At 39.6% G+C, this 12,527-nt stretch overlaps 1 protein-coding gene across 4 annotated transcripts in view; it reads right to left on the bottom strand.

Annotated features, from left to right (window-relative positions):
- The window catches only part of PIEZO2 (piezo type mechanosensitive ion channel component 2), a 311,046-nt gene that overhangs the window by 99,988 nt on the left and 198,531 nt on the right, over positions 1-12,527 (bottom strand). For all 4 annotated transcript variants that reach the window (XM_069853757.1, XM_069853760.1, XM_069853758.1 and 1 more), the window contains exons 8-10: positions 9,954-10,116; positions 1,115-1,243; positions 21-59 (exon numbers count right to left, since the gene is read on the bottom strand). In XM_069853757.1, coding sequence (XP_069709858.1) covers positions 21-59; positions 1,115-1,243; positions 9,954-10,116 — 331 coding nt within the window. The remainder of the gene's footprint in view (positions 1-20; positions 60-1,114; positions 1,244-9,953; positions 10,117-12,527) is intronic.

Genomic DNA, 12,527 nt, shown 5'->3' with positions numbered 1-12,527 from the left:
AAGACTAGTAGTATACTAACATCCGATGGCTTGTATTCATCTTGGGTCATTGACAGAAGCTGCAAAAAGCAAACCAAGGACAAATTATTAAAGAAGCATGGCTCAAGCACTAGTAAGTAACATTTTTGAATACATGCATGCATATTTGCTGACTTTTGCAGATTTGCACTAAGAAATTCAGAAAGAATTCTTAAAAACTCAGCAGCATTAAGCACTGTGCTCCATAAAATGGCATAGTTCCTATGAATTCCAATCCAAAACTGAGAATGGTGCATTGAAATTTCAGATACTAGGTCCAAGAATTAATCGGTATAGCATTATACGGATTAACTGCTTTCTAATATCTTTCTAATGATCCAATGCTTAAAAATTTTCAAATTATCATTAGAATTACTGTGATTACCAAAATACTTCCAGTGAAATGTTTACACTAACATAAAATGTGATACTTTGTTCATTTCCCAGCTCATTTACAATTAGTATTGTAAACAATTAAAGTTGAGCTCTTGGGACTTGAGGATATGTGGCTTAACAGAGTGTTTGTGTATCCCAGATTTGACTGCAACTTGCTAAATAAAATTTTGCACTGCAGCTGGTGAGGACAGATGGCAGAAAGCTGGACCATTCCCAGAGCTTTCACATTAACTGCCTTACCTGTCCTGCCATAAATATCCAACAAGGACAACAGTATGCTTGGAGGAAGATAAGCTGGTAGTCCCCCCTTACCAATGACAACGTTCATTAGTAGTTGCAAGGCAGATCAAATCTTTATATCAGGATTTAGCTCCCTAACAGACTTCCTAGCTGCTTTGCACAAAGATAACAGCCTCATGCCAAAAGCCTGGCCTTAAACTCCTTAAATGCAGAAACTGAAATCATAGAACATACTCTTCTACTTACTTACGTTGACTCTTGCTTTTGTTTTATTCATTTTTAGATAATATATTCCTGTTCTGCCCCACAGCCTCGATATTATTTACATAACAAGATATGAAGATCTTCTTACTTGCAATCTATATAACGGTGCTTCCCTTAATTTCAAAATAAGTGTGATAAAATCAACTGACTGACTGAAATCCATTTAAAACATAGATCCTTCCCTCTCCAGCCTTACTTTTTTCTCGTCAGTTGTATAGTGACTTGCATACCACAGACTGCGTCTTCTCTCTGCTGTCAATGGAATTGGGCTGCAGGCTATTTCTTTGTCATCTTCCCTGCTAACAGATTTCTCTTCATCAGGCATCTGTTAAACAATACAAATGACAAGACTAGTTAGCTCTCTAAATAACAATCTTACTAGAGCAATTTAAATTGTCTCCTAATTGATGTTCCCTCTCCTAAGTATTACTTTGAAATATCTTCTAGTGTCTAATGCACTTGATCAATGATAGATGACTCTTACTGAAATGACATTTTCAGAAATTATGACAGAACTTCTCTATAACTGCTAGCCTGTCAAAGCCAAGATGTTTCCTGATAGTTACAAGACACCAGAATCACACAGACCTACACATCTTACCTTACTATACAGTCATTCCTTGAGCTAGTATACAGAGGTTTGATTTTCAAGGCAGAGTATTGAAAAAAAATTCACTTCAAATTTGCCTGTATGTGTAAGAAGCCAATTCTGCTTCACTAAACTGAAGAACCACGAAGATAAAAAACTTTTAAGCATGCACATCTACCACCAAAGTGAACCTGCATGTATGTTCACCTAGTCTAGTTTCTAAGCCAACCATAAAAATACCTGTGTGTGCTCAGGCACAAATGTAGGACAAGATGACTGGAAAGAGCCAATATGGATTTACCAAGGGTAATCTGATTGTTATTTATGCTTAAAATGGGTCAGTGGATGAAGGGAGAGCTCTGGCTGTTAGCGACCTTGATTTTAGCAACGTGTTTGACACAATGTTACACAACATCTTTGCTGACAAGCTGGTAAGATATTGGCTTGACAGATGGACCACAAGATGGGCGGAAAACTCACTAGACTGCTTTGCTTAAAGTGGGGAAATGGCTCAAAATCAAAATGATAGTTGGTCATGAGTGGAGTTCCTCAGGGACTGACAGTAGGTCTGGTATTATTCAGTAACTTCAAAACTATCTGGATGGAATGCACCTACACTAAGGTTGTGGATGACACTGAACTAGGAGGTGAGGTGGAAGAGTCACCATATAGAGACAAGCTAGAGATGGGCCAATGAAAAATGCACAAGGTTTACAAAGATAAAAAGTCTTGCATCTGGAATGAACCCACATAGCAATAAAGCTTGTGGACAAACTGCATGGGGAACAGCTTTGTGGAATGGGCCCAGGGGGTCCTGGCAAACATGGCTGAAAGTGAGCCAGCAATGATCTCTGGCAGCAATGAAGGCAGGAATACCCTGGGCTGTATCAGCAAGAGTACTGCCAGCAGATCAAGTGATGTGATTATTCCACTTTCACTGGCAAGTGTGAGGCCATACCTGTAATTCAGTTCTAGTATCCCCCAGTTCAAGAGAGACATAGAAAATCTGGTGAAAGTCCTCCAAAAAATTGCCAAGATGATTATAGAGGTGGAGAAGCTGGAGGATACAAGAACTGGACTTTTTGTTTTTCAGCCTTCTAATACATAAATTATAGCTTTAGAGAAGACAGAAGTACTCTTGCAGCGAGGCACGGCTATAGGTCAAGAGACCAAGGAGATAATTTGCTTCAGGGAAATGCCTTCTGTATCGGAAAAAAAAAAAAAGAAAGAAAAAGAATCACTCGGAGAACAGTCTGAGTCTGAGGTAATGCTAGGTTACAGCTCCTCTTCAGGCTCATCCAGACCTCTTCCTGCATTGTTCCTCTTTCTCCTGCAAACTTGAACTTCCTAGCTGAGCCATCACAACACAGCAGAACCTTACTGTTCATATCAGTGAGAGAAGGAAGCTCAATCATAGAATCATAGAATCACCAGGTTGGAAAAGATCCACCATATCATTGAGTCAAACCATTCCTATCAAACACTAAACCATGCCCCTCAGGACCTCGTCCACCCGTCCCTTAAACACCTCCAGGGAAGGTGACTCAACCACCTCCCTGGGCAGCCTGTTCCAATGACCAATGACACTTTCTGTGAAAAACTTTTCCTAATGTCCAGCCTAAATCTCCCCTGGCGGAGCTTGAAGCCATTCCCTCTTGTCCTGTACCCTGTCACTTGGCAGAAGAGGCCAGCACCCTCCTCTCTACAACGTCCTTTCAGGTAGTTGTAGAGAGCAATGAGGTCTCCCCTCAGCCTCCTCTTCTCCAGGATAAACAACCCCAGCTCTCTCAGCCGTTCCTCATAAGACCTGTTCTCCAGCCCCTTCACCAGCTTTGTTGCTCTTCTCTGGACTCACTCCAGAGCCTCAACATCCTTCTTGTGGTGAGGGGCCCAGAACAGAACACAGTATTCAAGGAGTGGTCTCACCAGTGCCGAGTAAAGAGGGAGAATAACCTCCCTGGACCTGCTGGTCACACCATTTTTGATACAAGCCAAGATGCCATTGACCTTCTTGGCCACCTGGGCACACTGCTGGCTCATGTTCAGTTGCTGTCAACCAACATCCCCAGGTCCCTCTCCTCCAGGCAGCTCTCCAGCCAGACTTCTCCTAGTCTGTAGCACTGCATAGGGTTGTTGTGCCCCAAGTGCAGGACCCGGCATTTGGCCTTGTTAAACCTCATGCCATTGGACTCTGCCCAGCAGACCAGCTGGTTCAGATCCCCTTGCAGAGCCTCCCTACCCTCCAGCAGATCCACGCTTCCACCCAGCTTAGTATCGTCTGCAAACTTGCTGAGGGTGCAGTCAATGCCTTCATCCAGGTCATTGATAAAGACATTGAACAGGGCTGGACCCAGCACTGAGCCTTGGGGAACCCTACTTGTAACTGGCCTCCAGCTGGATTTAATTCCATTTAGCACCACTCTCTGTGCCCGGCCATCCAACCAGTTTTCCACCCAGGAGAGTGTGCGCCTGTCCAGGCCAGAGGCTAAAAGGCTTTACTGAAGTCCAGGAAGACTACATCCACAGCCCTTCCCTCATCCAGTAGTCGAGTCACTTTATCATAGAAGGCGATCAGATTTGTTTGGCAAGACCTGCCTTTCATGAACCCATGTTGACTGGGCCTGATCACCCAGTTCTCTTGCACGTGCTTCATGATAGCACTCAAGATCACCTGTTCCATGACTTTCCCTGGCACTGAGGTCAGACTGACAGGCCTGTAGTTCCCTGGATCCTCCCTGCGACCCTTTTTGTAGATGGGCACATCAGCCAGCCTCCAGTCCAGTGGAACATCCCCAGTCTTCCAGGACTGTTGGAAGATGATGGAAAGGGGTTTGGGAAGCACATCCACCAGCTCCTTCAATACCCTTGGGTGGATCTCATCCAGCCCCATACACTTGTGGATGTCTAGCTGGGCAAGCAAGTCTCTAACTGCCTCCTCTTCGATCATGGGAGCCTCATTCTGCTCCCCTAACTCCTGAGTTTGTACACAGAGGGAACAACTTTCCTTACAATTAAAGACTGAGGCAAAGAAGGCATTAAGTACCTCAGCATTTTCCTCATCCCCTGTCACTGTTGTTCCTTCTGCATCCAATAGGGACTGTGTATTCTCCCTAGTCCTCCTTTTATTGTTAGTATATTTATAGAAAGATTTTTTATTATCTTTCACACACTTAGCCAATCTGATTTCTAGTTGGGCGTTATCCCTCCTGATTTTTTCCCTGCACGATCTCACTTCCCTCCTGTAGTCCACCCAAGAGGCCTGGCCCTTCTTCCAAAGCTCATAGACATTCCTCTTCTTTTTGATGTCTCTCAAGAACTCTCTGTTCCACCAAGCTGTGTTTTTTCCCCTGCCGGCTCCTTTTCTAGAACATGGGGATGGCTTTCTCCTGAGCTGCTAGGATTTCCTTTTTGAAGAGCTCCCAGCCCTCGTGGGCTCCCTTGCCCTTAAGGACTGTCTCCCATGGGACTTTGCCAACCAGCCTTCTGAACAGTCCTGAAAGTCTGCCCTCTGGAAGTTTAATGCGACTGTCCTGCTAACCACCCTCTTCACCTCACCTAGAACTGAAAACCCTATCATCTCATGATCACTTTGTCCCAGGTGTCGTCCTACCACCACATCCCCCACAAGGCCTTCTCTGTTCACAAACAGTAGGTCCAGGAGGGCACTTTCCCTTGTCGGTTCCCTCACCAGTTGTGTGAGGAAGTTGTCTTCCACACACTTCAGGAACCTCCTGGACTGCTTCCTTTCTGCTCTATTGTACTTCCAGCAGATATCTGGAAGATTGAAGTCTTTCACAAGAACAAGAGGCATAGTTCTAGGGACTATCCCCAGCTGTTTACAGAAGAGCTCATCAGCTGCTTCTTCTTGGCTGCGTGGTCTGTAACAGACTCCCATCACAAAATCTGCCCTCTTTTGGGCTCCTCTGATTTTAACCCACCGGCACTCGATCTCCTCATCACCATAATCAAGCTCGACGGTATTGAAGTCCTCTCTTACACAGAGTGCTACCCTGCCTCCTCTCCTACCCTTCCTGTCCTGCCTGAATCATGTCGTCCTAAAGGGAGGAAGGGGGTGCTCTGGAGCCAGAGGGATGTATTGGAAAGCTGTGAATGTCACCAGCACTGTGTTACTCAGCAGGACTCACTGGCCTCAGGATACCATCAGAGAGAAACTGCCACTACTGCAGTTACTTTGCTCTCTGCCTTTGCACAATTTCTCATTTTGAACCTTAAAACTTCATATGGGTTTTAGAAGTTTGGCTCTGATAGAAATATTAAGTATTCAAAATTTCAGAGGAAGGTGTCTAAGAACATAAAGAGAATACTATGGAATAATAGTAGCAGTGGCAATTCCACTCTGCCATCCATTAATGCCTGGATATTTATCTCAAAACTAGTAGGAATGGCGAGGACTGAAAGGTAGACTCACATATGCTTTGAATACTGCTTTAGGAAAACTCTTGTCCTGTGCAGAAAAAGTGCTGTAGTAGCAAGTACATACACAGACACAACTCCAAAAAAATTTAAAAGTGCTTGAGTAGTAGGGTGCTATGTTGCTATTGAATATAGTAAAGCACAACAAGTTTTGATTTACTGAATTAAAAGAATTACCAAAACTACTTCCTCTCATCACAACCTCTACTGGTATCAGTTGCATAAAGTATTGTAAGGTCTTCATAACAACATCCCTATTCAGAAGGGTACACTAGTGCTTGTGGAAGATGGAACATGGGGCAAGGTCTTAATAACTTCAGTAGGCCTTAAGCGAAGATTTGGGAACTTTGCTGAGCTGCAGTCAAAAAGCAGGCTACACATCAGCTTTAGTCACATTATTCTGAACTTACCCTGTTATTAACTACAAAACAACTGGTCAAGTCAACTAATTGTCATATTTTATTTCAACCTGAATGGTCTGTTTGTAAGGATTTAAGATTTTTATCGTGCCTATTTTGTTTTTTCTGCTTAGAAGATACTTGTATTCCTGTTTCAGATGAAGTCTTACTAAGTTAACTTTTGGCTTACAAGAGAAATATTCATCTGCCCTGGTACTTGCTGTTTTACTTAAACTTTATCTACTGCCAACAAAGAGATACCTCATGGTATGAAAGCTAGTTTTTGTCTGAACTTGAAGTGTTTCAAAGGCAGGATCTCCAATTAGGCTTTTAATGGGAACTATCTGGTGGTAAGTGTTCTCATTGTTTATGCAGAATCAACTGATGCAATAGAATAAGAATAAATCAGGATGCTGGGAAGAAGTCTGCAAAGCTGTCCATGGGAAAGTGACATCCAAACATCCTAAGTTCTCTCATCCTCTTTCCATTCCAACCCTAACAGTAAGGGCCTATTTGTTAAATCTTGACTTAGATAAACAATGGTTATTAATTTAGTTTTACTTCTCAGAGGCAAGGGTAGCACTTTCACATATGATTGTGTATTTATATTTGACTAGCCAAACTCTAAGAAGAAATAAATAGATTCTGTGCTTAAAATACTTGCCATTGCCATTTGAAACTGTAATATAAATGTGGACCATAAAGAACTGTTTATCAACAGCATTTAGTTTGGCACCAGGATGACCGACACAATACCAAAAGACCTAAGACGTAGACAATGATCCTAGTAACAAATTTTCAGCCTAAGAGACTATAGGGAAGGATGGGAAATTTTGTTTTCTCTTTTGCAGATAAGGAATAAAAGCCAGAAAACTAGTCATACAATTACAACTTGTGAGAGACTTTTGACTTTTTTACCTCTTCCAGTTCTTCCAGTACCTAAGCAACTCTCAAATACCTCTTAATTCAAACAATTCTAAAAATTCTATAAGAGGACTCTAAATTGCTGTAACTCTGTTGACTTCTGTACTATTCCTTATCACTCACTGGACAGAATGTGTGAGTCCTATTCAGATATTCAGTACTAGCAGTTAAATCTATGAGTTGAAATCTCCAGAGGCACATCACCTCTTCTTACTTGCAGAGGTTCTCAAGAGCATCTGTCTGAGAAACAACTCCTGCTCCAATCCAGCAGTAATTTTGTACACACGAGGACTCCAAGATGCAATTCACACAAGAAGGAAAAAACACCAGATCCAAAAGTCTTCTGATTTTGAATTTGCTACACCAGTAATATATTTTCCTCATGTACATCGTTTTAGACTGAATAATTATTTCCTTATGCATAATCTGTCACAATCATTTTGTTCAAAACAGGTTTTTTTCAGGAGATTCTTTTGAATAAAGTTACCAAGATTAGCCACATTTTACTGTACAGGGTTGCAGTATACAGAGAACAACTGCTTTACACTAAACAGCTTATAGCATATTGTCTTTGCCATCCATCCAACTGTATGTAGGTTAGTGGTGAGATCCTAAAAATGGTGTAATTTTGAAAACACTGGTGATTGCAATGGCAGATTATGTACTTAGTTCCATAATGAATCATATGCTCCTCAAATTCACAAGTCAACAAACATTTCAATGAAACCTGGAATAAAATTATTTCTGGACTTAAATAATATAGAATGGAATCTACAAGGACAAAGCCAGTAAGAGAAAGATTAATTCCTTTTTATATCACACCACTAAAGGAAAACAAAAATGCATCTAGACAAAAAAAGGCTATAAGGAGGAAGTGTGTAAAAGAAGCAAATTTTGCAAATCTCAGCATCTCTTTCTAATGACAAATACTCACATCACTACATCCTGTGCATCAAAAATAAGCATTAATGCATGGCTATCATTTAAGAGCTCATTTATCTTCAGGGGGAAGCATCATCCCCATGGTATCTGAAGTTCCCATGGGCGTGCTAAAACTTGTACTGCCTCTCATGTAGCCATCAACTTATCTTAAATTAACCTCTTTTAATACTTACTCGCTCTAGCTCAATTGCTTAGAAAGCATCTCTAATTTGACTTGTTTCCAGTTCTCAGAGACTGATTTTAGTGTCTTATGGGAACATCCATCTCAGACAACACAAGTAGCCTAAAAGAAAGAAGTGCAGACAAGTCCACTACAGTTCCTATCTAGTCCCTGGAGGAACTTGCAGGATTCACTCTGTCCAGAGAAAACAGGCCTATTTCTCTCCACTGAAAAAGTACAGTAACTAACTTAGACCCAGCACTAAGATGTTAAAACTGGATGAAAACAATCCAGGTACTGTAAATTAATTCCTGGGGATGCTGAGATCACACAGCTCCCACTGACTGCATTTCATATGTGGTTACTTGTCTGTGAGTAGTTCTCATGATTTTACTAGACACTTTGTGAGATGTGAAGTTTTAGTTACAGTCCTAATGCTAAAATCATATTATTATTTGGAAATCTCAGTTTTCACTTAAGGAAAGGAAAAAAGCAAGTTTCTAGCTGTTGTAGCTGCAGAAAAAAAATAACTGGAAATAAACCCTAAAAGAACCCAAGGCCAGAAGGCACTGGACCACCATCTTTTAAAATCCTGTGACTTCAGAAAAGCCTTTCTTAAAATTTCTGGTCACTTAAGGCATATTCTTTTAAATAACTCAAGCTGACAGTTCTGGAATCATTCACCTTTTATTGTGAGGCCCAATATATGTAAACCCCGAATATCAGACATCTCAATTCAGAGGTGATGTATTTTTGTCTGCCTTTAAATGTTACAACTGTTAAATTATCCTTTGTATGAAGAAACATATTATTATTTAATTAAATAAAATAAGAAAATTTGCCACATTTTTCCTTGCTGCTACAAACTACAGTAAGTCACAGCTCAGTCATGAGTACTTTCATTGTAGGTTACAGCACTGCTAAGCCTGAACTCTAAAACTCAGGTCAAGCCTCAGATGATCAGTAGATTAAAATAAATAATGCTTAGAATAATCTTCTTTATATTTCCAGTTTCTAGGCTTTTAAGATATCTGTGTTTTCTTATATTCCCTTTTTTCTCTGAAACAGGAAGAAGTAAAAATTTCCTTTTTGTCTACTTTTTCTCTTGCTCCTAAATGAAAGCTAGGATTTTCACTCAGGTGCAAAGCTTGAGGAGGAAAGGTTTTAAGAAAATTTTTCTCTCTCTATGATAAAATATGAAATCTCTTCTCTTGTTTTGCAGTATCCTGCATCAGCTTGTATCCTACTTCAGTCCTGCTAGACAAGTCATTGGTGTTTGCCTTCCATTCGAGAGAACCCATGCTACTTCATATCAATACTGCCTTTCCAAATCGGAACTAGCACGAATGCTCTGCCATCATAGTCCCTACATAAGTAAGTCCTGATGACTTTGAGAATGTCCATGTAATTGCTGCAAGATCAGACTCTTGAAGACCCTTATCAAAAAAAACTTAATTTAAGGTACCAGCTTGCACTTGTTGTCTACTTCCCTTAATTTCCTTGCACGTTTGCATCTCTGTTAGCAAGTATGTGCACTGGACAGTCTCACAGTCATTAGCGCTAAAAAAGTGGAGGAAGTTATCCTTACAATGGGCTCTTGTAGCCAAAGACGGATAAGAGTTGCGAGTGTGTAGTACATCACCAGCAGTAAGATTGGATTAGCATGGTGATACCAAAGTAAATCTTGATTTTTGATGATCATCCAAGTGCTTGAGCAGTTTGTCTGAGTAAGAGAAGTCACACCAAACAACCTGTGGATATAAAACCCCAACACAATTAGAGAATAACAACCAAATATTACAATGTTTAAATATTTTTATAGTATTTTTTGCGTACTTATAACATTGATTACTCTGTTTAAAACCAGCATTTGTCATTATACATAAAATGCAGTGAACATTTTAGTTCTACAATACTTAGAGAAAGCAAACAATATTTACACTTGGTTTTCAACATAAATAATGGGAGTATTATATTATTACATTTCCCATGTCCAATGTGAAATCTTTAAATTACCTCCATCCTGTAGGTCCAGAGCTACAGAAAAAGGGAATAGAAAATCGGGCTGCAAGGCCATTTGGCAGATCACAGCAACATAACATTTCAGATTTAGTAAACTGACATACAACACCATTCCACTCACTCTGCCAGGACAGAGCTGTAAAGTACATCTCCTCAGCACACTGAACAGCTTACTGACTTATTTTTTTGAAAAAAAGTTAATATTATTAATTAGTTGCTACCCAATTGTGCAAATCCTTATAAATATAAAGAGCTTCAGTGAATTCATAGCTGTTGTGAACAGAAAAGGAAATCATTCAGGAAGGCAATTGTTGTGGATCATCAAATCATTAAGAAAAAAAATTAAGAAGAATTAATTCTGTAATTAGTTTGAATGCAGTTGCAGTATTAATATCAAGGATATTCTTTGGAAAAACTAAGATTTCACAATATGTCTATCAAGTAAGAAACATATGTTGGAAAAGAGTATTTAATAATAAAAAGCCCCTCCAAAATTTTAAATTTAAGAGCAGATACTAGATGCTTTGCAGGTATGTTAGATGTTCAAATAAAACTAGGAGGAAGTCAAAATTAATCTGATTCTTTCAGTGGAAAATACTTTGCAGAGTTGCAAAGTTAATGCATAGAGTTTCCTGTAGCATAAGTCATTATTCATTATATCCAGTTTTGTTTTATTGACAAAACTTTTTCTTCCATGATGGGTAGGGAAGTTTTCAGTTTTTACAAGAAATAGATTTGATTTTAAGAGAAGTTCCAGGAGAATTATTTCTTGATAGAAAAAAAACCACCCCAGACTATTATTACTGTGAAAGAGTAAAACAAATACATTTTAAAAAAGCTTTTCTGCCAGAGGATTTAATGGTAAATGGTAAATGTCTAGAAGATTTCTTCTTCCTTTACCTAGTAAGATCCAACATGAAAGGGTAAATGAATACAAAGAATGATATTCAACAGAGACTGACTGCCTGAACTCTGCTCCTTGGATACGATAGGGTGAAATGAATATGAAAAAGGAGAGGTTATGCCTGTTCATTGAGGGTTTTGTAGCATGAGCATAATACTATTAACTGTAAGAACTAGAGCTCTATAGCATATTATTAAACAATTTATCAGCACTCACTGCTCATTCTGATTGTGAAAATGAGCCAAAGGCTATAAACTTTAAGACTTCTCAGAGTTTTTGGGTGGATCCCAGGTTGGAAAAGGGAATATAAAGGCCCTGCATACAAAATAAATTATTTTAACCTGAAAGAGCTGACAGAGCTGTGTTTGGAGTTAACCCAGATTCAAACTTCCATAGCATCCAAGCACATTCAGGACTGGTGTTTGGCTACATTTGATTGAAATTCATGCTCGATTGTATTCCATTCATATTTCTATCAGCATAGGGGAACATCTTGTTTTATCTGCTTTCCTCTTTGACAACTGACTTGTATTTTTTATCTGTCAATGATCAGGGTTGTTGAGTTCTTATTTGTTTCATCCGCTACTTCTATTTCACAACACATTCCTCTATCTTTGGTTCATTTTAACCTTTTCCATGTAAGCACAGTACAAATCATTCTATTGCTGTTTCACGAACATCAGAATCAGAGTGAAATCCAGTTCTTACCGAAGTAAGAAGACTTGCCATTGACAGTGAGTGATGCATATTTCCTACAGAAACAAGGGAAAGGCCGGTTTTTGAAGGTCCTTGTACTCCCTAACGAGCAGACATGACCTTCAAATCACATATACCATTTCTATAGTACATAGTGTGATGTACTATAACTATTAAGTCTCAAAAACTTGTGTTTTACTTTTATCTCCACTGAAGAAACATTCCTTATAATCCTATCAGTTAGGAAATTTTATTATGCTTCAGTTAAATCCTTGTTTTGTTAGTTTCACTAACTTACTTCAAATTACCCATCCAATATACCATTGGACTTAACTCTGCTCCCTTCTTGTTCTGCATTCAACTAAATATTCATAAGTTACGAAGCATCTCTTCCCTCTTAGTTGCCACCTGATCAGCTATGTGTTTATTTAACTTATTTCACTTTGTCTCATAAATCATGAACACAGAGGAACAACTCCTCATTTCTGAACTCTGCTTGGTTTTTGAGACGTGTTAGTCACAAAGGTACTCAACAGAACA

Source organism: Phaenicophaeus curvirostris, chromosome 3, assembly GCF_032191515.1.
Source record: "Phaenicophaeus curvirostris isolate KB17595 chromosome 3, BPBGC_Pcur_1.0, whole genome shotgun sequence".
Lineage (NCBI taxonomy): Eukaryota > Metazoa > Chordata > Aves > Cuculiformes > Cuculidae > Phaenicophaeus > Phaenicophaeus curvirostris.
Note: the sequence above shows the minus strand (reverse complement) of the source record. Positions and strands in the feature narration are given on the sequence as shown.